The sequence below is a fragment of the Pseudopodoces humilis genome, chromosome 9 (assembly GCF_049639895.1).
Source record: "Pseudopodoces humilis isolate 2021_Gansu_Grassland_sample_001 chromosome 9, ASM4963989v1, whole genome shotgun sequence".
NCBI lineage: Eukaryota > Metazoa > Chordata > Aves > Passeriformes > Paridae > Pseudopodoces > Pseudopodoces humilis.
The window spans coordinates 1,041,822-1,064,259 of record NC_142208.1 but is presented as its reverse complement, the minus strand read 5'-3'; the positions used below and the strand labels follow the sequence as shown (position 1 = coordinate 1,064,259).

General features: G+C 41.8%; 2 protein-coding genes across 4 annotated transcripts in view; one reads left to right on the top strand and one right to left on the bottom strand.

Moving 5' to 3' along the window:
- The window catches only part of HERC4 (HECT and RLD domain containing E3 ubiquitin protein ligase 4), a 30,627-nt gene extending 27,829 nt beyond the window's left edge, over nucleotides 1–2,798 (top strand). For all 3 annotated transcript variants that reach the window (XM_005530496.3, XM_005530495.3, XM_014259250.2), the window contains 2 exons: nucleotides 416–518; nucleotides 1,416–2,798. In XM_005530496.3, coding sequence (XP_005530553.1) covers nucleotides 416–518; nucleotides 1,416–1,624 — 312 coding nt within the window. In that variant the 3' untranslated portion in view covers nucleotides 1,625–2,798. The remainder of the gene's footprint in view (nucleotides 1–415; nucleotides 519–1,415) is intronic.
- A 4,024-nt stretch (nucleotides 2,799–6,822) lies between these two features.
- SIRT1 (sirtuin 1) lies at nucleotides 6,823–22,152 on the bottom strand. Its single transcript, XM_005530529.3, has 9 exons — nucleotides 21,720–22,152; nucleotides 19,360–19,476; nucleotides 18,250–18,491; nucleotides 16,886–17,038; nucleotides 15,739–15,886; nucleotides 13,439–13,518; nucleotides 11,158–11,344; nucleotides 9,766–10,323; nucleotides 6,823–8,872 (listed from the first exon to the last, which is right to left on the bottom strand). The coding sequence occupies exons 1-9, from the start codon at nucleotides 22,150–22,152 to the stop codon at nucleotides 8,550–8,552; spliced, it is 2,241 nt and encodes a 746-aa protein (XP_005530586.3). The 3' UTR covers nucleotides 6,823–8,549.
- Between the last annotated feature and the right edge of the window lie 286 nt (nucleotides 22,153–22,438).

The window sequence follows — 22,438 nt, the reverse complement described above, 5'->3', positions numbered from 1 at the left end:
AAAAAAAATCCACATAACCCAGAGGCAGCTATAAAATCTTTCATGTTAGACATGAGAAAGTGAAGTGATTGCACACAATTATTTTAAAAATAAAATTACTAAATATAAATTATTTTAAAAATAAAATTATATGAAAAGTAAATACTCTCGATTGCCAGAGCTCAGTGAGACTAGGTCTCTGTTGGGATTGAAAATGCTTTGCAGGCATCTGTCCCTATGTTGAATTCAGACTGAACAGCTGAAGAAAATGGAGTGAGGACAGTAATAGTTTAGTAGTAGTTGTAATAGTAGTAGTTGTAGTAGTAGTGTGTCACTTGCTGTGTCCCTTTACACAAACTGCATTCATTCTGCTGCAGTGTCAGCTTATCCAGCCATTGTGTGAGCAAGCAGTAACCCCATTTCCTGCTCTTTTTAGAATACTGAATATAAAGGAGAATACTGGGCAGACCATCCTACAATTAAAATATTCTGGGAGGTTTTTCATGAGTTGTCTTTGGAGAAGAAAAAACAGTTTTTGCGTAAGTACTTGAAATTATTTCACAGAAGTTTCTAACTGGGGTCTCTGGGATTTCAGGCTCTTGCTGTCAGAGTAAGTATTTGTCTGTAATGATGTGATTAAGTATTCAGAAAAAAAAATCATAGTAGAAGAAATTGGTTGTGAGCTTGTCTCTGATTTTCTTGGGGGTGTCCTGAGTCATTCTAGGTCATGGGAAGTTAAAGATAGCAGTAGCTCAGAGCAGCATTAAAAAAAAAGAAAAGCCAACCCCCCCAAAACACCAGCAGCCTAATCTGCTGCTGACATTTATTTGGTAACTAGGATATTTTTTCCTGTGGTTTTTTTTGACATATAGTTCACATCCTCCAGGTATTTCACTGCACAGAGATGGAAATTTGGAGTTGTAACTGATTGTAAATCTGTCAAGGTACTGCTGTAAGTGGAAGTGTACAGATGATAAAGTAATCAAAGCTTGCTGTGAGTGAGGATTTGCTTATAGAATAGGTCACAGATTAGTTTCCAATTCAAAGAAATTTACTTATTGAACAAATTAATTCTGTGTTTACAAGATCCTTGGAAATGGTCAGTAAAGATAGAACCAGTGGATTTTAAGTTAAAAGGTTCTGTTGCATGAAAAACTTTATAGTATTTTGTTAATTTTGTCTGGTTTCATATGCTAAAATGAAATACTTTCCTATGTGGATCACTTGTATTACAATTATGAGCTCACATGTGGAAGGCAGAGACAGGGTTAAGTCAAAAACAAGTTAAGTTTTCCAAACTTGACAGAACTTGGGCGTGAGGAGCTGGCCATTGCTGGAATGATTTAAAAAAAGGCCAGCAGTGATGAGAATTGCCTTTGTGACACAAGACAGTGTTAGAATTCAGCTGGTCACAAGCATTTGTGTTCTCTTGACAGTGTTTCTGACAGGCAGTGATCGGATTCCAATCCTTGGAATGAAGTGTCTGAAACTGGTCATCCAGCCAACAGGAGGAGGAGAGGATTATCTGCCAGTAGCTCACACTTGCTTTAATCTTCTTGATCTTCCAAAATACACAGATAAAGAAACCCTGAAATCTAAGTTGATCCAGGCCATAGACCACTATGAAGGTTTCAGTTTAGTATAACTCAAGAAATGAAAGTTCTGTGTAACGTGGGATCATTAAGTTTTTGTGTCTTTCTTGTGGTGGTAAATTCAGTGGATTAAGTGATGCAGTTGATAATATAACTGATTATTTGCAAAAAATGTTCAGTGGTATGGATATTCATGGGAGCCAAAAAAAACCAACCATTTCCAAAACTGAAGAACTGTCTTAATATATACCCTCTTGTACAGAGCCATGTGGATTTTGCCATCTTACAATAAAAACGAGAGTATCGTGAACGGGAGTCAAGTTTCACTAACAGGAATTAACATTTCACCTTATGCAAACAATTTGGCGTGTGAGAGTGCATGAGAGACTTGCTTCAGTTTTTCAGATCACTTAGTAAGAACATTTTTTCCCTGATAAATTCACTTGGTAACTTTTCATTTTGTAAATAATAAATTTTTTGTGATAAAATAGTTCTGTTCCAATAGCAGTATGGTTTCTATTGCTTGTAATTGAATATGAGCTTATTTTATGGCTTTTAACAAAAAAAAAGTGACTACTCTGATTTCTGAAGATATCTATTTTTCTGGTTTGTTTTAAGAACCTTAATAATGAAAGTGATTGTTTAAGAGACATTCATCTTCACAATGTACAATCCATGAAGCAGTCACTTAGTGCTGATACAAAACCGCATCCAATGGCATTTTTAATATGTGGGTGGACAAGCTGACTTAAGACACTGTTTTATTTTTAAGGACTGATTCTGTAATTAAGTGGACACAATTGTAAAAGAGGTTAAAATTTTAATCATTTGAAACCTCTGCAGTCATGTGTCAAGAATACAGCTTAAGAAGAAAAAGATGCACCAGCCAATTGTTGCTGTCAAGAGGTTAAACGTTTATTTTTAAATGCTGAAAGCGTAGTTTATGGTTTCTAATAGAATTTTCACTTTTTTCCAGATAAATGCATTTGAAATAACCTTTAACACCCCTCTTCCCTTTTCTTAAGATTTTATTTTTAGTATAATTGCCCTGAGACGATTGTGCTTAGCTGGACACTTTCGAATTTGACTTTTCCTTCTCTGGTTCAATTCCAGATTTTGTGGTGTTAATGCATATGTGACTTGCAGCTGTGAAACAAATATTTATTTTTTTTAGATTTTTAAATGCAGTGAAAAAATTCAAGCTATAATAAAAGACTTGAATGAAAACCTTTGTTGGGTGGTGTGTACGGATGCCTGCAGCATGCAGAGTTCTTCAAGTGGAGAGCAACTTCCAGTGCATTACATTGGAGAGTACAACTAGGAAAAGCAGGGAAATGCAGTCATTTAATAAACTATATGAAGTCCAGTTTCTGTGCTGGCAGTACATATTGATATAATACAAAAAAAAAAAAGGTCAGTACAGTTAAAATCAGTCTTTTTTCCTTAACACTGTTTTTCCAGCTTTCTCATAACCTCTTAGTAATTTCTTTGTGCGCAGCCCATATTCCATCTTTTCCACCATTTGTTACCTGGCTTGGAAATTCTCCCTCTTGCAAAAAACAAGAGACCAGCAAATACTAAAGCAGCTTTACTCTTAATTGACATGGAAGAAAGAAAAGGAGAAAAGAAAAAGGAAAAAAAAATAAAGGTATTATGCAGTCATTTTACCAGGTAATACCAGAACACCATTTTTAGTTGTGAAATGTCAAGATTGCAAAGGTAGATATTCAAAAATTAGGAAGTGGCTAGTGTAAAACTATCTTCTTCCTTTTTTCCTTATGTTTTATTGCATGTCCAGGTGCTGGTTTTTTTCCCATGGGAGTCTTGCACACAGTTGGCATTCATTGAATAAGAGGGGCTTTATGTGCATATTATTTATTTATATCTAAATATTTACTTTTATTAATTTATTAATAATTTAGTTCTTATAAATAAATACATTTATATAAATAAATTTATTATAAATTTATTAATAATTTATTTATTATAAATATCCGTATATTCAGTGAATATCCAAATCCATTAGTACACGTGTGCAGTTCATTTCCCTGGGAGACATTCCCTGCTTTTTGCTGTATTGGATTTTTAATCAATGTCAGTATTAACCTGAGGCATGACTGAAGAGCCTCATTCTGTAGGTGAGGCAGAATCCAAGCTGTTACTCACTTGCCCAATTTAGGATGCACTAGACATCATAAATACCCTTTATTTTGGATGTGCAGTTCTTGCTGACTAAACTGAGTGCTTCATGTTGCTGCTAAAGTTTCTCTGATATCATCTGATAAAGATGCAGAGTTCTCACTGGAGGAGACCAGTTGCATGTCACATTTGTGTCCATCTCCATGATGACTACTGAAGGAGCCTTGCTATCACCCGAGCAGTGCACTCATGGACGGGATTTATTGCACCAGTCACATTAGGAAAGTGTGGAGATTGGATTTGCACGGCAGAACTACCCAGGCTTCTTGAATTACAGGTACAGCAGATGTTTGTCCCTCATTTTCCAGGGCAAAGCTGAGAACACAGCGTAGAACTGTTAAAGCAGTGAGCCCAGCTTAAGCAAAATGATTTGTCTCCTTTGGCACTTTGTGAGAGTTGCTATTAATGTGGTTGTTACTGATCATAGTTAAAGCTTCTAGCCATGGTATTCCCTTTAAGAGTGTTAATAAACTGCTCTGAAGAGGGTTTTAATTCACTGCACTGCTCTCTGCTGCAATAAACTTGATTTATCAGTAATAAATAACGTTTAATGTAATCAAATGTAAATCACTACAAAAGAGAGCTCCTTAAAGGCACATGAGGTTCTGCAGTTAAGTGTGGATAAAAACTTTCATTGAACACTGGTATGGAATTGAACCCCTCAAGAGTGGCTCTGTTGACTTACTTGTATATACTGTGAGGAATTGCCTTACTCAGTTTTTGAAGGGGAGAAAAAAGAAGAGGAAAAACAAAATACTTGTTTCCCCTGACAAGTGTCGGGGTCCATTGCTTACCAAGTGGATATTTCTAACTTGCCAGGTCAGAGTGGGGTTTGGGTAATTGCCAGCCTGCTCTGTTTAGTCCTTTAGTCTGCTGTTCATGTTTGTGTTGGTCAAATCTGGAGCTTGAAAGGTGTAGAGCATCCTCTGCCACCTGCCATCACCAGATTAATACATCACCTTAGAGCCCCAGGACATCCCCTTGACTATTTGCCTGCTCTGTGTGCACAGTTAATCAACAAAGTAACTCCAGAGCCAGCATTTCTGTGCACTTGAGTTCCCTGAGCATGTGACTGAGTCCTCAGGTTTTTTATTTTCTTGGGGAACAGAGCCTGTTTGTGCCTAAACACAATTTTTCTCTGTGCCACTCCCTCTTGCACTGACTCCCTTCCTGTGAGCATTCTAAAACCTGGAAACTGCAAACCTTTGCCTGCCCATTTCTGCACAAGTGGTGGATGAGAAGGATGTGTTATCTCTGGAGGGGGAGAGCACCTAAACCAAACTGACAATAAACAATAGACACACTAAAACTGTGCTGAAATACCATAACTCCGGCCCTGCTGGTCTGAACAGTTCCTGCATCTCCCCTGGGTTTGAACATAACTATGGACTTTACAAAACAGCAAAATAAGGTGTGGCAGGTGTCATCAGAGCCCCTTACATTAGCTAGGACAGCACTCAGCATCATTATTTTTCTCCAGCCAAAATCACATCATTTTCAGATTAGGAAAATGAGGTTTGGGAATCTCATTCCACGTAGGAGCTACCAACTTAGTAATTTCAGCATTGTTGATGTGTACCGTGCTGGGATATTTACCTCACCAATGCTGCAGGCTGGTCTTAGCAGCAGGTCATGAATCCTCACCTGTGCAGTGAATGTCCACAGGTGTTCACTGCTTCCCTCCATGTGCCTCATTACATGAGGAAACAAAAGATTAACAAAGATTCCAGTTGGAGTGCAAAAGTCAAGTTTCCTTCCCTTTTTTGAGCAAATTCTGCCATTGAAAAGGGTAGTGAGTAATAATTGTGCAGAGTTAAAAAACCCATGCTTTACTTCAGTGCCTCTGCTTTTCTGAGCCTTCGGCCTCATGCTGGGGGAACTCTTTTCCAGTTGCCAGCAACTCTTTTCCCTTGGTGCACCATTATTAGGATTATTATTACTGTTTATTTATTATTATTATTTATTATTACTATTTCCTACTGAGTCCTAACAGACTATGTCTTCCTGAAACTGCCTAGCAAAGAGTAACTCAGGGTAAAACCACATGATTTCTGAAGGATTTAGATTTACAGCCAGCTTAGAGCCCATTGTTACCTGGACATGGCCGGTTGCTTTAGCCTGAAATTCAGCATTTCGCACTGGGTTTAATTCTCCAGTCACTTTGTAGAGAAGTCTCTCATGCAAGTAAATGCAACTGCTTTTCTGTTCTGGTTCAGTATTTAAGGATAGATTACTGAGCTTGAGGTACTCCCTGGGTTTTCCTTTTATCACTTTTTTCGGTTTGATTCTGAGTTCCGGTTTCATTAGAATTTTGTGCTCCTACGGCCCCTCCTCATTGGATGTTGTCTGTCCCTTTGTTGTCATGCATTTACAAATATATTTTTCATTAACAGAAACACTAATTAAAAATGTACTGAGCTCAAACCAGATCCATAGAAAATAAATGGCCATTAAGGAGAGATTATGATGAGATGTTTAAATATGTGTTTATTTAAGTACTTTTGCAAGGTCATTATTGTATCTAATGTACCAGAATAGGCTGGAAAGTGGCTGGGGAATGGCAAACAAATGCTTGTACTTTGTTTTTATTTCAGTGCATCTATTCAATATAAATAGTAAAGGCTAAGATGCTTTCATAGGGCATCTTACCAGAAAAATAAGTGATCTCCTTTTTTCAGCTTGTACAAATTACAGCTGGACCTGGACATGCTCTGCCGTGCTTCCTGACAAACTTCATGCAAGGTGCTGAGTACTTTGGAATGACAAAAACTGTGATAGCAAATGTTTCCTCATGCCCAGCATTTGCCTCATCATTGTGTTAAATACCCTTGGAAGTGGGGAAAAGGGCAGTGTGTGAAAGGGAGGAGTAGGAGGTAGTTTGGGATTCCTCTTCTGTTCAAATAATATGCCAGAGCATATATATTTCTTTATATATATATAATATTTTATATATGTATTTAACAATATGCCACGAGCCAGAGTACACCCTGGCTTTCTAGGGCATCTGTGGGAAGTTTGCAAGGTAGAGCTAGAAATTAACAGAAACCAGAAATCAAATGACAATTTTAATAGACTTTAGAACAGAGTGTACGAGTATAAAACACTGGTTTTGTATTTCAAAAGTTGCAGGAAGATAGCCAGTCATTTTAAACAGTCTTCTACAAAACATATGCCAGTAGATTACATAAAAGACACTATATACAATATAAAAGAGCAGAAAACAATCCTCACTGTAAAAATAATTTAAAACAAAGTATTTCAATTTAAAATATCTCCTATAGCACAAACTAATACATTGTGACATGCAAGTGAAAACTAAACATATTGCATTCTTTAATGTAGCCAAATAAGAGCTGTATTAAATTTGGACAATGAGACAACATGCCAACATTTCCCGATGAATACAGGAGGCTGTTCTTAAATATTTATTAACTGTTGGATTATGTTCAAAGAACAGCTACTATACATCTTCCAAAATGTAATAAATATTAAAGCAAAGTATATGAATAATCTACATCGTAGAGTTCATTTGGGCCAACGTTGAAAAAGTGGTTTATAGAAAAATGCCGTTTCACTGACTACTGCACTGTGCAATTGTACAAAATAGTTCTAAAGGCTTGGAAACAATCTGCACTTGAACATTTGCAACATCCAGTTTTAAGGCAGCCTAGCACTTGAGACCGCAGCGTGGGAGGAGCCGCTTCGCTTTTCGTGTCCGAGGTGGAGCTGGCAGCTGGGAGGAGAATTCCCAGCTGGATGGAGCAGGTCAGGCCAGCAGGTCCTTAATCCCACCGGGCTCCCTGGCAGCGTCAGGAGGCTCCCACCACCGGAGTCAGTCTCTCCTGGGCTCGGTGCATCCGTGAGCACAAAGGAAGAGCTTCATTTCTGCGCCTTCTCACGCGCTCTTCTGAACTCTGCTTCCACACTGGAGCCTTGGCAATTCCTCAAATGCTATTTATAAAGCAAGCTGCTCTAGATGTGACCGCTGGATAGAGCGTGACAGACACTTTACTGGGGGGATCCTTTCTGTTTAAAATTCTAATTGCTAAGGAGCCAACGTCGAGAACGCTTCACGTCCACAGGAAGTCATACACAGCAAACCCAAGCATTTTCACAGCACTCCTTGATCAACCTCACAACCACTGGATTCCTCACAAGTGCTGCTGTCTGTTTCCATCTCGCTATCTGCTCGCAATTAAGTATGTCTCAAACATACAGAGTAACTGTTTAAAGCAAAGAAAATTAGCTGCCACAGTAGGTCTTAGAAAATGCCAGTGTTTAATGACAGACTAGGCATGAATGAAAGGTTTAGCAGAAGCGTAAGAAGATTTTAAATCAACCAAAGTGTTACAAAGCAAGAGGTGTGAAAATACCATTCTTTGGTCTAAATTAGCTGTTCCCTTTATATTAGTTTAACATTCCAATGGCTTTCTCAAAACGGTTTAAAAATAATAGAAGCTGAAATTTATTAAGCAAAAATATGTATTATATACACGGATGGCTGATCAGACAGATGAACTTAAAAGTGAACACAGTGACAGTTGTTTAGATAATCCTAATACCTTAAAAAAAAAAGAAAAAAAGATGAGTTAGTGTTGAGTGCGCAGTAATAGATTTTTATTGAAAAAGGTAAAAAACTAAGCATGAAAATCTGTTTTAGTTATTTATAAACTACGTCCGTATGGTTTTGTTGCTCTAAATTCAGACGTAAACATTCATTCTGACATGCCAAAGCTCCTAATGCTGGTGGGAAGTTCCTGTAAGCAGTCGGCGATCTCTTTACAGCGCGTTGCTCGGATGTTCCGTCCCTGCAGCTTCGTTTGTCTCAGCTGATTCCTCAGCTGCCAATTCCTCCTGTTCTGCTCCATCCTCCCCAAATCCGGGCTCCTCTTCCCTCTCGGGAGCATCCTCATCCTCTATGCCATTGTAAAACTCCTCCATCTCACTCTCGTCCTCCACATCTAAGCTCTGACTGCGGCACGAGCCGCTCTCACTGCTGCTGCCACAAGAGCTGGAAGATATGATATCGTCTTCAGAATCCGAGTAAACCTCAGCACCGTGGAAGATATAGCGATTGGGTGGCAAAAACAGATACTGAGTACCTGCAACAGAATTTTAACAGTCAATGACACGCTGAAGTAAATGACTTGGATGCAAGATCTGGCAGAACTGGGGTTAGAAGGCGCCTGCCTGCATAGGTCTGGTTTCAGCGGTGACTCCTAACCGACATGAAAATGCATTTATGTCCATGTTTGTGTATTTATTATGAAGGACAAATGAAATGCTTCACTGGAAAGGTCAGTGTTCCTCCTCCCCCTCCCTCTGACACCAAAGAGAATTTATGCTGATGGTTCAGCAGCTTTTTTCATGGCAACACATTCCCAGCTGGACCTGCTCTACCTGTGACAGAACGGGAGCTCCCGCATGGAGCATCAGGCAAAGTCTAAACCAGCCTTTCCTTTGGAAAATGGCACTTTAATTCCTGACTCCTTACATCAGTTACAAGACTACACACTGGAGGGTTTCCTTGGAAAGTTTAAACTTTCCTTAAAAACGTGCCTCCCTCCAGCTGTGAGGTTTTTAAGTGCTGTCATCACTTTGTCTTCCACCTCTACTGCAACATCAAATCGTGCTCTGCTGTGACCAACTTCCAAACACCTCGAGATCAAACTAACTTTTCTGAAAATGCATCTGAGAATGTTACAAAGGGATTTATTTTTTGATACCTACCTTCAGCCTCCTAAACTTTGATCTTTTAGGTGAGGATGTAATCAGTGATTTTAAAACCTATTATGAAATACAAAAAATATTTCCTACTGGCTTCTCCAAAATAAATAAATGGTTCAGTGAGAGTTATGTAGACACTGGTCTGAACAAAAATAGCCACCAAAACCCACTGATTGCCTCAAGAGTAGCTCATTTATCACTTTGAAGTAAGTCTAGCATAAACATATCAGCCAAAAGGAGGCAAAAACTGAACAGCATTAACACTTACCATCCAGCCTTTTGCTAATCTGTTCTTTTGCAGATCTGTTTACCCAACACTTCCTCAATATTTCACTCTTTTCTTTATTTTCTCCATCGTTAGATCCATTTTCCTTCATTGTTTCAGAGTTCATTAGCTCACTAGCAGGATTTTCAGGTTTTTCTGATGCCACCTGCGTGTCCTGAAGCGTCTCCTCCGAGCAGGTCCCTTTAGTTTCTGAGGCAGGCTCACAGTTTTCTACCTTACATTCGGGTGGATGTTGGCACACGGCCACGCTCTCAGGTGGGCTCATCCTTTCTGGTGAACTGGAGCCTTCTGAAATGTTCAGAGGGGTTGGTGGGAGCTCAGCCGAGAGCGCTTCCAGCTCCTTGTGCGGCCGCGGAGGCTTTTCCGTGATTTCCGAAAGTTTTACGGAGTTGTAGCACAGTTTTGTGTATTCGCTACCTAACCTCTGGCATAATTCATTAATAATTACATCACAGTCTCCGAGAAGCTCCACGTCAAAGTGTAGATGAGGCAAAGGTTCCCTATTAATTAAGATCTGAGGCACTTCATGGGGGATGGAACCTAGAGATGGAAAAGAGCAAAAGGTGTATATAGATAAAAATAGATAAAAAGAGCAAAGGTAGTCACGTGGGCTTTACTTCCAGCAAAGTTTTTTACTGAGAAAGCTCAGGCTTCTCTTCAAGCCTTCACTTGCAACAAGACAAAACCAGCCAGGTCAGGAAGAAGACAAGCCAGTCCCAAATTTAACAACAGAGGTTTGAGGTGCTGTGCCTACTGTAGCCTGCTTAGATGGGTTTTTCTTCCCCCCCCCCCCCCCCCCCCACCATTTTTTGCAGTCCAAAGCATCACTGAGGAACACATGCACAGAAATACTGGCTACAGTAATATTAAATAAATAAAAATTTAAATTAATTAAATAAATATTAACTGTTGTACAGTAATATTAAAAACACGGCAGTATTCAAAAGATTAAAATTAATACTGTAATCTCTTGCATTGATTTTGTGCATTTATTTTATGTACTTAAGTGCACATGAGGAACACACTGCTTTTGAGATGCTTCCTTTCTAAAGCCTCCAAGCCTTTCTAAAGCATATCACAAGCAGGGAGAGAAATGAATCTCAGAACAAAGTCATTCAGGTTTAAGAGAGTGGTTTTTAAAATAATCATTTAATTACCTTGAGCTCTACCTGGAGTGTAGAAAAAGCACTTAGAATTTGTTACTTCCTCAATTTTGCATTTCAGCTCTACGTAGGCAAGCAGCTTTCATCTTACAAAAGGTGATGCTCACTGAATTGAGCCAAAGGTGTTTCTAAGAGCTTGGAGTTTCTTAACCGAGAATTCCACTTCTGATCCAAATTTTTTAAAGTATTACCAGAGACACTGGTCACTTACTTGGGATCAATGCTACTGGTCTTACTTTGAGTGAAGACCCAATGACAATGAGGAGATCCACTTCATTTTTGTCGTACTTCATGGCACGGTGGAACTGCTCGGGCAGGTTCTCTCCAAAGAACACAATGTCCGGCTTCATGATGGCCAGCGGCTCCTCGGGGGGACAGCGGGGACAGCGGGGCACCACCTGCACACAACACCCACTCTTACTGCTCTGCAGGGCTCTGAAAAACTCACATCTCACAGGCACTGATCTTGGCACACACGGGGAAATTGCAGTGATATTTCCTTATTTCACTGTTCTGGGGAAGTATGGGTGACTACGCTTCTTAATCCTGCCTGCAGCACCTGCTCAGGGAAGTAAAGCTACAGGCAGGTCTCTACCACAAGCCAAAGGCTACAAGTCGTGCTCAACACCAACTGAGCACACCTCCCATTTGGAGGATCCAAAAAATCCATTTAGGAATGGATTTTTCTTGGTTTAATCAGAGCAAAAACTTAGATTTCGCTGTCAGGTTCCAGTTGAGGATGTGATAGAAACACTGTCCTAGTCCAAGAGCCTTTTGTAGAGCTTTACCTGGAGTTTCTCCTGTCCTCCAAAAGGTTACATGTGTTACACAAAGCTGCAGGGCACTGGGGCAGGCAGCTGCCTAAGAGCATACAGAACAAGAACAGAGGGCAGAACTTGCTTGGTCTCCATTCTAAACCTTTCTAATTCCTCCAGAAATAGAGGAAAATCCTGCTTCACTAACAAAAGGGGACTCTAGTGAGGTTTGTGGAGAAGTAGATTGCCTTTCCTCCTCAGCCAGGGAGTTTTCTCATCTTTGGCACCTCTTTCCTATCTAAAGACTTTTTAAGAGGGAAGAAAAGCAAGAAGATGACTGATAGCTCTACAGACAATACCGAGCAATTTCCTTCTAATAGTTCAAGTCTTTTCGGCTGTAGTGTTAAAATGTAACATTTCACAATAAATCCAAGGAGCTGCAATCATACAGAAGCCAAAACAAGCTACAAATTAGACTACAAAGGTATAAGGATATGTATATTACCTATTGCAATAGAAAAGTACCTGAAAACTGATATTTAAATGCATAACAAGTCCCTACTATACAGAGAACAGCTGTAGAAAAAATTAATATAGATCTTCACCCTGCATCTGAGCAAGAGAGCACCCAGTAATCCCACAGTCAAGGGAAACCAGCTAAAGGATTCCCCAAAAAGGAGCAGATAGCTAAAACGAGTCATGAACTTTTTCCTCAGATCTTTATATATTAGCAAGAAAATCTAACTCCAGCCAGCTGGTTCTGGAGGTAAAAGAGCAAAAAATATCTGTATGATGTTCTTAAAAATAATATTCTTACTAGCAAAGTAAACCAGATTTCACATCCAGTATTTCTGTGTTACAAGGCTTCAGGCTTATGAGATTGGCATTTCTTAAAGCTTTAACTCAAACATCTCTTCTGAAAGGCTTTCACTGAATTCCATTTCAAATGTAATGCCTGAAGGATTTACATCCCTTCCATGTTTCTCATCTGAAGCTGCAGCTGTGGACTCTGAGGCATTTATCAAAAAAACCAAGGAGCCTGCAGAAAGAGTCCCCTTCCATTTGCAAAAGCAAGATCTTTTTGCTCAGAGAATCACCACGTCTGTTCCTTCAGAAGAAGGGGAAGAAAGGCACAGAGGGTGTCTGCAAGTCAAAGGTTCATCTGCTCCAACAGCAGAACCAACTCCTGCCTCAGTCCTGGGTCACTTGGCACCCAGACATGGGGAGTTTGGAACATGGAGGAGTTCAGGAGTCCTAGGATTGATCCTTGCCTAGATCCTGCTCTGTGCTTGGCAATTTCTCCATGTATCAGCTGCTGTTTGAAACATGTTTTTAATACAGGTACATGCTCAAAGAGCAGCCAATGTTACAAAAGGCTAAGGATGCTTTTTCAGCGTGACTCTAAATTCAGATTTGCACAAACCTGGTATAAATCCAACTTTCTACTTGCCATTTAACCTCTACTTTTTATCAGAGGAGCCATTAAAAATGGACTCTTAAGGTTTTGTTCTGATTTTTGCCAGTTTTTGCAGTAGAGTATTTGAGTATACCTTTAAATACCAGAGGAAATGCTAAAATACAGAGAGGCACTTTCATAAAATACATGCAGAGAGATGGAGACATTTAAAAGCAGATCTTGTAAGCAAGCTCAGTGTGGTGGTTCAGGGTTTGGTTTGGGGTTTTTTTGAGAGAATTACTTATTAAAAAGCTGCAGTGAGTTAAAGTAGATTTTTTTACCTGATTGAAAATATCTCCTCGAACAACTTCACAATCAACTTTGTATTTACAGATCAGGCAGGAAGCTGTTGCAAAGGAACCTGAGGGGAAAAACCCATATGGTAGCATCAGAATTTTCAGTCATTCAGATTTGGTCTTATACCCAAACCGATTTGACAAAAAGGCTGTTGTGTTGCAGTGCTACAGAAATCAGGCATTAAAAAAGGTAATGTAAAATTAAGACTTGATCCTTGTAATATTAGAAGTTGTTGTTCTTCTAGGTGTCAGCAGAAATCTTGTTTGAGGAGTAGCCACATACCACATGCATGTTAATACAAATGATTCTGTGTCCTCTCGTTCCCCTGACCTGTGCAAGCACAGACAAGGAGCAGAGAACAGAAATTGTCCTTCTCATGACACAACAGAGGTGCTGCAAACAGCAACCCACAGCAACTCCACAAACTGGAGCACAGAATAACCAAGAAAATGCGTTTGTAAAGACAATACGCTTTCAGGGCATTGTATCTGGGTAAGACAAAGAGAGTGAAAGCACAGAAAAACCTGGAGCAGATCATTTATGAGCAACTGGCAGCTCAGGTCTGCTGATCACTGCACAGCTTCTGAAACCTTGCTCAGCACTGCAGCTCCCCCAGCATGAGGGAATCAAGGCCTATGGGAGGTATGACAGTTATGTGTTTATCCCAATTAGCTGACAGTAACAATTCAGCTAACCCAACTCTGCTGCTACCTCCCTGCACCTCTGTTAGGTGAATTATTTTTCACCACCACAAGTTTGGTGCCCATGCATGAGCCATTCCCAGCCAGCAGACCACAGTCTCTGCTCACTCAGCTCCAGCAATTCCAGCAAGGAATACAATCTAATTCCAGCTGCACTGGCTGAGTGCAAGAGCCATTTCGAATCCAGCAGAACACATCTCAGACACCACAGTTTTCATAGCAGGAACTGCACTGGAGGTCTGCAGTGACACATGGGTCTGAAGGTTCATGTAAGAACTCCCCAAATCACTGCAAGGCTCTTTGTTAACTGCTCATGATGAACTTGCCATTCCCCAGCCAGAGGAAAAAGTAGAATAAATGCAGTGGTGTGAACCCCCAAAGGAGTTTTGGTTTCTCTTCAGCCACCACCATTAGGCAATGACCATTTGGGAAAGAGCAGCAGCTGTAGGTCAGATGAAGCTTGATGTGCTCAAAAGCACCTTTGCTAATTTCCAAAGGCCTCAAAATCTCCAACTGCACGTGTTTTTAAATCATCTGTTTCATTCACAATCACCTTCTAGAGGACATACACTAAAAATGATCCCATGGGGAGCTCGAGCCCAGCAGCAATGTGCAAAACCCCAGCCAGGTAAGAGGTTTGTGATAAATGCCTCAGCTGGAACAGCAACCAAAAGAAAACATGTGACAAAGCACAGACAGAAAGCAGCCCTGGGGCTGTGGGTGCTGCTGTGTGCTGCTTGGGCCCCATTCAGAGCCCTGGGGAACCAAAACCCACGGATCTGGCACTGAGCTGAGCTCTGTAGGTATGGAAACCACGTGAGCTCGGCCCCTGGCAAAGGTGCAATTAGATGGATGGGCCTCACAAACATGCCAGGGCTGCTGTTACATGATTTATTTGTCTGAAGTTTACTAAATGATCCAAACATGCATTTAAGAAGTAATTTTCTGCATACTTTTCTTGAAAATTAATCCTCGGACTTTCAGCTTGACATATGCAAGTCCTTGGAAATGGAAAGCATATCAAGCAATTAAAGCAATTCCACTTAATTAGTCCTTGTAATTACAGAATGTGTATGACACTGGAGGTATAACAAGATGATCTTCAGTTCAACTGAACTGGTGATTAATCCTCAATGTTTTATACATGAGGTGGAGTCACTGAAGTGTCAGGGTATTTTAAGATTTCAGTGGAATATAACCTAAATAAAGAGTCAGGTAACAGCCAGACTCCCATTCCATTGTGGGAATGGGAGAGGGACCTATGGCAGGATTGCTTTCCATGTTATGTTCTCACACAGATCAAGAAGCACCAAATGCATTTTAGAAGTTACAGTCTAAGCTTGTGCCAAAAGGGTGTGGGTCTTCACTGATGCTTCATCAAGCTCAGTTCCTGAAAGGAGTTATTTCTCCTTGAAACACTTCTGGTTTAAATATGTAAGCTGTCTAAAACAAAATTTCACCATTTAAAAATCAGAATATTTGTTAGCAAGAGACAGGAATTCAAGGAAAGAAAGTTTAATTCCTTGTCACATGCACCAGTAAAAATTCCCACAGGGAAAAGAAGTGAAACTAAACCCACTAACCATGACACTGTATTATCCTTTGGATTCCTGCAACCTGTTCCAGTGTGTCTATGTTCTGAGTATAGTTGCGAAGGAGTTTTCCCTCTTTATCCATCAAAGCGATGAACTTGTGACAGAGAGATGGCTGGAATTGTCCTGGGTAGATTTCCTAGGGAATTCAGAAGCACATTAGACATGGGAAATGGATACTCAGAGTCCCCAGCAATCCCAGAGCCCTTTCCCGTGGTCTCTGCACTGCTCTGACATCCTACTCCACTTCCCAGCGTGGCAGCACAAACTGCCCCGTGCAAGCTGGGATTCTGTTCTTTACACAGCATAAAAGCAATGCCCAGATCTCCTTCTGGTTTTGAGAATTAAATTAAATCAAAAACAAATCAAAATTATGTTATCAGAAACATTTATTTTGATGGACAGAAAAGGAGAAGGAGTGAAAAAGTAAAAAATTAAGAAGTATCACCTAAATCTGATTTGGACTTTTCTGGTAAAACCTGTGCATAGACAGGCTTCAAGTAAGTTGATTTTTTTTTGCTCACTGTTGTGTTTTTTCGTTTGGGGTAGGTTTTCTGTTTGTAGGGGCTGGTGCTTTTTTAATATTGAAACCCAAAGGAACAGAGTATACTAATGAGCATCAAAATTTAACAGCATCTGGATGGGAGGCTTTCAGAAAAAGCCAAGCAGAAAAAGAAAGCATTGGGTTTTCTTTTCCAGCCTCTGTAACATGACAGACAAGTAGAATGAACTGTGAGCAGATGGAAAAAAATGAGCACAGTGGTGATTGATTTTCTGAAGTCCTTACTGGTCCTGTAGAAATTCTTACATCTTGGGTTTGATTTTTTTTTTGGTCCCAAGGAAACTGAAGACTAGATGCAATTGGGGGTTTTTTTTGGTTTGTTTCTCCATATGTCTACAGCTTCTACATTTCCTTCTTGTCTAAGAGATATAATCACTGCTTTTGAAACAGTTTAATATCACTGAGATCTTTTCAACCATCTGAAATGGCTGTTTATATCATGAACTTAAAACAGGAGCAGTAAAATAAGCTGAAAAAATAGAATGTAAAAACATTTCTAGTTTTTACCTGAGTTATGCATTTTAATATTGTCATCTGTCTTCACTGACCAAGACAAGAACAGTTGGAAAACCATACCTTTGCAAACTTAAAAAACGGCCTGGGATCCTTTCTGAAGTATTCTATATCAAACATTGCTTGAGGATCTGGAAGGTCTGGGAAGTCTACGGCAAGGCGTGCGTAGATGCCATCTCTGGACCTAAAGTCAGGTATTCCACAGGACACTGACACCTGAAATATATTTTTGCAATCTGAATTGGACTAGAAGGCATTGCTCTGGGAAACCACATTCCTGTGTGCTCAGAAACATTAAGAATAAAATCAGTCAGGCTTCTCTGTATTTATTTTTCTTTTTTTTTTTTTTTTTTGGTCCAATATTACAATTCCCAAATCATAATCAGGAGAAACAGTGCAGAAACAAAATTTGACAAGTCTACAAAAAACCCTTTAGTACACTCTGCACAGGTACTAACAGGATACCAGAACTTGCTTTTACCACTGGAAGTTCTGTAAGATGTTAACAAAAATTGAGAGCATTATTGCATTTAATTTAATTAATAAGTGTTCACTGCTCTGCCAACTCAGGCTTAGATATGGTGGTTGATATTTTCAATTTTTTTTACATGCTAACACAGTAAGAGAATAGTCCTGCTTTTGAAAAATCTATTCTTACTTTTGAAGAACAAACCCCTTTTGATAAAAGTTGTTTATTGATCAACATTGCTTATCAAAGCATTGTAGTAATCAGTAAGGACTGAAACCATTGTCTCAGACTACCCCAAAATAGCATGGGAAGAGGAGGAAAAACAGGGGTATGGAAAGAGCAAGATGGGGAGTAGCAGTGCTTGTCTAAAAGCTGCTTGGAATTACTCATCTGCTCTGAATCGTGTCACACCATCTGTGTGTGAACAACAGAAGCAAGAAATGATCTGGTGCACAGGTACAGAGCTGCAAATGTGCAGCAGCTCAGAAATGTTCTTCAGTCAAACAGTGAGCAGCTCTGTCACCATCACAGAGCAGCATGTGCTCAAAGTAACATTCAGGCTGCTGCAATCTGATCAAACTGTCCTTGTGATCAGCCTCCTCTGTCCCCCAACTCTTTTCTTTTTAAATCCTATTCTTCTAGTCCCTCAAGCTCCATCTGGGATTTAAAAAAAATTGTTTAAAAAAACCATCTGAAGACAAAGGATAGAAAATTACTCTGGACAGGTAATGTGTTCCTATTCCATAACTATTTTGCATGGAAGCAGCTGTTTACAAGTTTCTATGTGTAAGAATATTTTGTTCTGAGAAGAGAGGTGGTGCAATTTCCAATGGCAGCTCCAGTCCTTGCAGTGGCCTGGACTCTTCCCCCCAGCAGAGTGATTTGCTCCCATCCCTGCACACTGTGCTGAGTGTTGAACCAACCTGTCCCCATATTCTCACATGGCAGCAGTACCTACCCCAGCTCCAGTCAACACCATGATCTTCTTGCATTCCTGCAGAAGTTTCACAGCATCATCAATGGTGTTAATGTCTTTCCTCTTCTTCCTTTTGGGTGGCTCTGAAAGGATGTTGATCACGATTTGCCACAGAGTCATGTCGTCCAGTTCAGGTGGGGGGATCGTTTCTGGCAGCAGGTCCTTCAGAATCGACCGTGGGTCTGTACCTAACATCAGGTGCTGCTGCACAAAAGTGTAGGGACCTAAGAAAATTTAAAATATACAGATGTTAAAAACAGAGTCAAGTACTGCAGGTGATCACACTCATTGTTCCCTCTATTAATGCTTGCTAGTACAATGCCATGAATCCAATTTGATGCTCCCTTCATCAAACCCCCCTGTATTTTGGTCTAAAATCTGAAGTGAGAGCTGGGCATTTTATTTATTTATCTTTATATTTCATAGAAAGTCAGTCAAGTAGAAATCCCAGTTCACAGCAAACTTAACCTCTTTTAGAAGTGCAACAGGATTTTCACAATGTGTCTCCATCTGTTTTTTCCCAACATTTGGTATTTACAGGAATAAGCTGAAATATACTTTCCAGTGGTATTATAAACCACAGCTCTAAACAGACACACAGAGCCCAGCAATCCATGGATTTTTGTTGAGTTTTTGGTCATCTAACATGAATTATTTCAGACATGACCTCCTCAAGCCATTAAATCAGTCTTTGCAGAAACACTCGAGATGAAGGCTCACTATCCTAAAATCAAACAGGGATCATCTTCCTGTTCTTTAAAGAATTAATACTAAGTAGGCAGGCTATAGAAATATGCCATAAATTAGTTTAATTCAGTGAGTCTGTGTTTATGCTTTTAATAGGGATCGTGGCAGGATTTCTATTCAAGAAAAAAAGAAGACAATAGACCATTTTAATCACAATACAGCAAGTTTCAAGGGGTTCATTTTTAAACTCCTTAAGTAACACAGGGTACAGCCAACACCTCTAAGCTGTTCAGAAGCACTAATTGCCAATATTTTTGCAACAGGAAAAATAATTTGAATACTGGGGAGGATAAAGTGACTGTTCAAAGGCAAAGCAGCAGCTAAGAACATGCTCCAGGCTTCTACCTATACGTGGTCTTGGGGTCCAGTCACTGGAACTTGCATGTGAGGCTCTGTCTTCTTCATCACTGTCACAGGAGTGAAAGCCATTGGCTATGATTTCATCACTGAGGAGGAAGTTATCTGCAAGAGAGCACGACCAGGGGGTTACACTCCAGCCCAAGGGCACAGGATATCTTCAAATAGATCACAAAAACGAAAATCAGCAGTTTTGTCACTTAGGTACAGAAAATGTCTATTTTTCTTCACATTTATTGATATGCTTTCAAGCTGTCGGCAGATTTACTGCAGGGTTTGCTACCTTAATGCTGGGCTTCAGGGGGCTGGATGCTGACCTTGGTGGAATCTCATTCCCTGAAGTGTTGGGCATGATGGACATTTCACCATAGGAAAAAATCCAAATGTTTTAAAAGTATAATTTAAAATGTCTTTCCCTTACAATTCTCACAGCATTCAGCTCATTAAAAATCTGGGTAAGATGAAAACATGTCACCATAGCAGACAGATCTTTGACCAGGTTTTAAGAGCATTTTGTGAGGGTGTTACCTTGCAGCTGAGCTGTACTGCTGAGCACACACACAACTCAGGATATTTCAGTGACACAGAACGTGCTCCCTCGAACCACCCTCACTAAATTTCTCCTGTCCATCTGCCCCTGCAGCTGGGTTTGGCTCAGAGTGACAGAGTCACCCTGGCTCAGCCCGTGGCCTTAAGCCAGAGTAACTCAATTTAACTTCATCTCAACCCTTGATGAAGCAGGGCAGAACCAGGTGCTTGTGTCACTGAGCTCACACTCAAGGAGAAATCAAAATTCCAACCTGAGCACCTTATTAGAGCTTACACTATTCAATCTTTTTTATCTGCTTTATTAGAAATAGCCTCAGCACCTGTAGCTTTATTTGTTGACAATCTAAGGTGTGAACAAAGAACAAATTTCAGTTGTGCTCTCTAAAGCACTACAGCAGTTCTCAGTCTCTGTCTGAAGAACCCCCTACACTATTTTAGCTGTTATTCCACTTGATTCTCAAATAGGGAACACCAAACAGCATCAACTTTTATTCAGAGGTTGTGCTGTCCTTTCCCTTGTTGCCATAGTTTATTTTTGATTAGAACAGAAAGAGGTCACTGGACAGAAATTTCTGTTGGTTCTTGCTGTCTTGTTTTTCTGAGGCCACAGGTGCTCATGGACATTACTATTTCCTATTAATCTACAGCATTTCAGTTCTATCTCGTTATGTATGAAGTCAATGAACATACTGAGAATTTTGGAGAAGGAAAAAGTGCATTAGAACACACATCAGTAACTGTGAGATGCCAGTTTGACTTTATGGCTTCTGTACCAAGACCCAAAAGCTTTCATTGTGAAAGACTCCTCACACACAGGTCACAGCACACGGGACTTAAGAAACACTGACAGATACAAGCAGGAAAAAGTAACAATTTAAACTGTAACACTCCCTGTGTATTCCTCGCAGGACCAGAGGGGGTAATACTGCCCAGAACCGAGCCAGGCACAGCAAAACACGCCCGAGGCTCGGAGAGACCTGAGCAAAACGCCTCGTCTAAGGCACTGCTAAGAGATCATTAACTTTGTTCTGAGCTGTTCCAATGGAGTTTTTAAATACTAAGGCTGTTCCAGGTTTATCCTGTATCTCCATTCCTTTTGAATTTCTTTTGAACAGACAGAAATTTTCTGTAGCATTTTACTACAAAGATGAAATATGTTTAACTGCATTCCAGGGTAAAATGTAAAGACTCTACTGGCAGAATGCAGCGTCTGACACATTTCAATAAATCTTTCCAAAGCACTGCTTTAAATAAAAAAAGCCAAAATTAACAACTCCAACAAGAAACAACTCAAACCTGATCTGTCTTTACTGTGAGGTACTTTCACAGTGACGCTGCCCACCAGTACACTTCAACTATGATCTGAAAGAAACTTTTTAGAAAGATTAGAGCTTAGTTTTGTGCTGCAGTCGCTGAAACCTCAGCCAAGACTGTCACTTGCAGTTCTTTAAAGGACCGGTCAAGACTGCTGCTCCTGAGCTTATGTGCAAGTTTCTAAGGACCAGAAATAAAACAATTAACACGGCAGAGATTATGAAAAGGAAACCGAGCTTATGATTTTTCATTTTTAATAACTTGTTGCCAGCAGGACAGCAGAAGGGATGTTTTGGGGGCTGAGAGCCGAGCCGCTGTCCGTGTGCGGCACCGGGCGCAGGAGGCCCGGGCACGGCGGGCTCGGAGCTGCCCCGGGTGGCGGAGCCGCGGCCGCAGCGCCCGGCCCGGTGACACCGCGCCCCGTGCGGGGAGGAGGGACCCGCGGAGGAGGGGAGGGAAGGGAGGAGGGAGGGGTCGGCCCTCACCGGGATGCGGGGCCGGCGCCGCGGCCGCCCCGTTCGAACACTGCGCCCGCCCGCAGCCCGGGGCCGCCTCCGCCGCGTCTTCGCCGGGCGCCGCCTCCGCGCCCTCCCCCTGCCCCCGCCGCGGAGGCGGCCCGGCCCGGGCCAGGCCCCGCAGCGCGGCCCCGCTGTCCGCGCCGCTCCGCGCCGCCGCCGCCCGGCCGCCGTCCTCCCGCTCCGCCCGGCCGCCATCGGCCGCCGCGGCCGCCGCCTCCCCCGGCGGCTCGGCGGGCAGGGCGGCGGGCGCGGGCGCCGGCCCCGCGGCGCGGTCGGGGCGCGGAGCGGGCGCGGCGCTCCCCGATCCGCGGCGGTGGCGCTTGGCCGCGGGCTCGGCGCCGTCGCTGCCGGGGCCGGCGGGGCCGCGCGGGCGGAGCGGCGCAGCGTCCCCGTCCGCCATCTTGGCGCCGCCGCAGCCGCCGCCCCCCTCGCGCCCGGCCCCCCCCGCCCGCCGCGGGCCGCGCCGCCGCACGTGACCGCCGCACGTGACCGGGCAACAACAAACCGGGGCACGTGACCGGGGGGCCCCGCCGGCGTCACGTGGCGCTCGTGCCGCCTCACACCCCCTCCCTCAGGCGGGCCCGCAATGGCGGCGCGAGGAGCCTGAGGGAGCGCTGAGGGGCGCGACCTGCCCGGCTCGGCCCCCGTGCCCTCCCCTCCCGTCCGTGCCGTGTGCCGCTCACAGC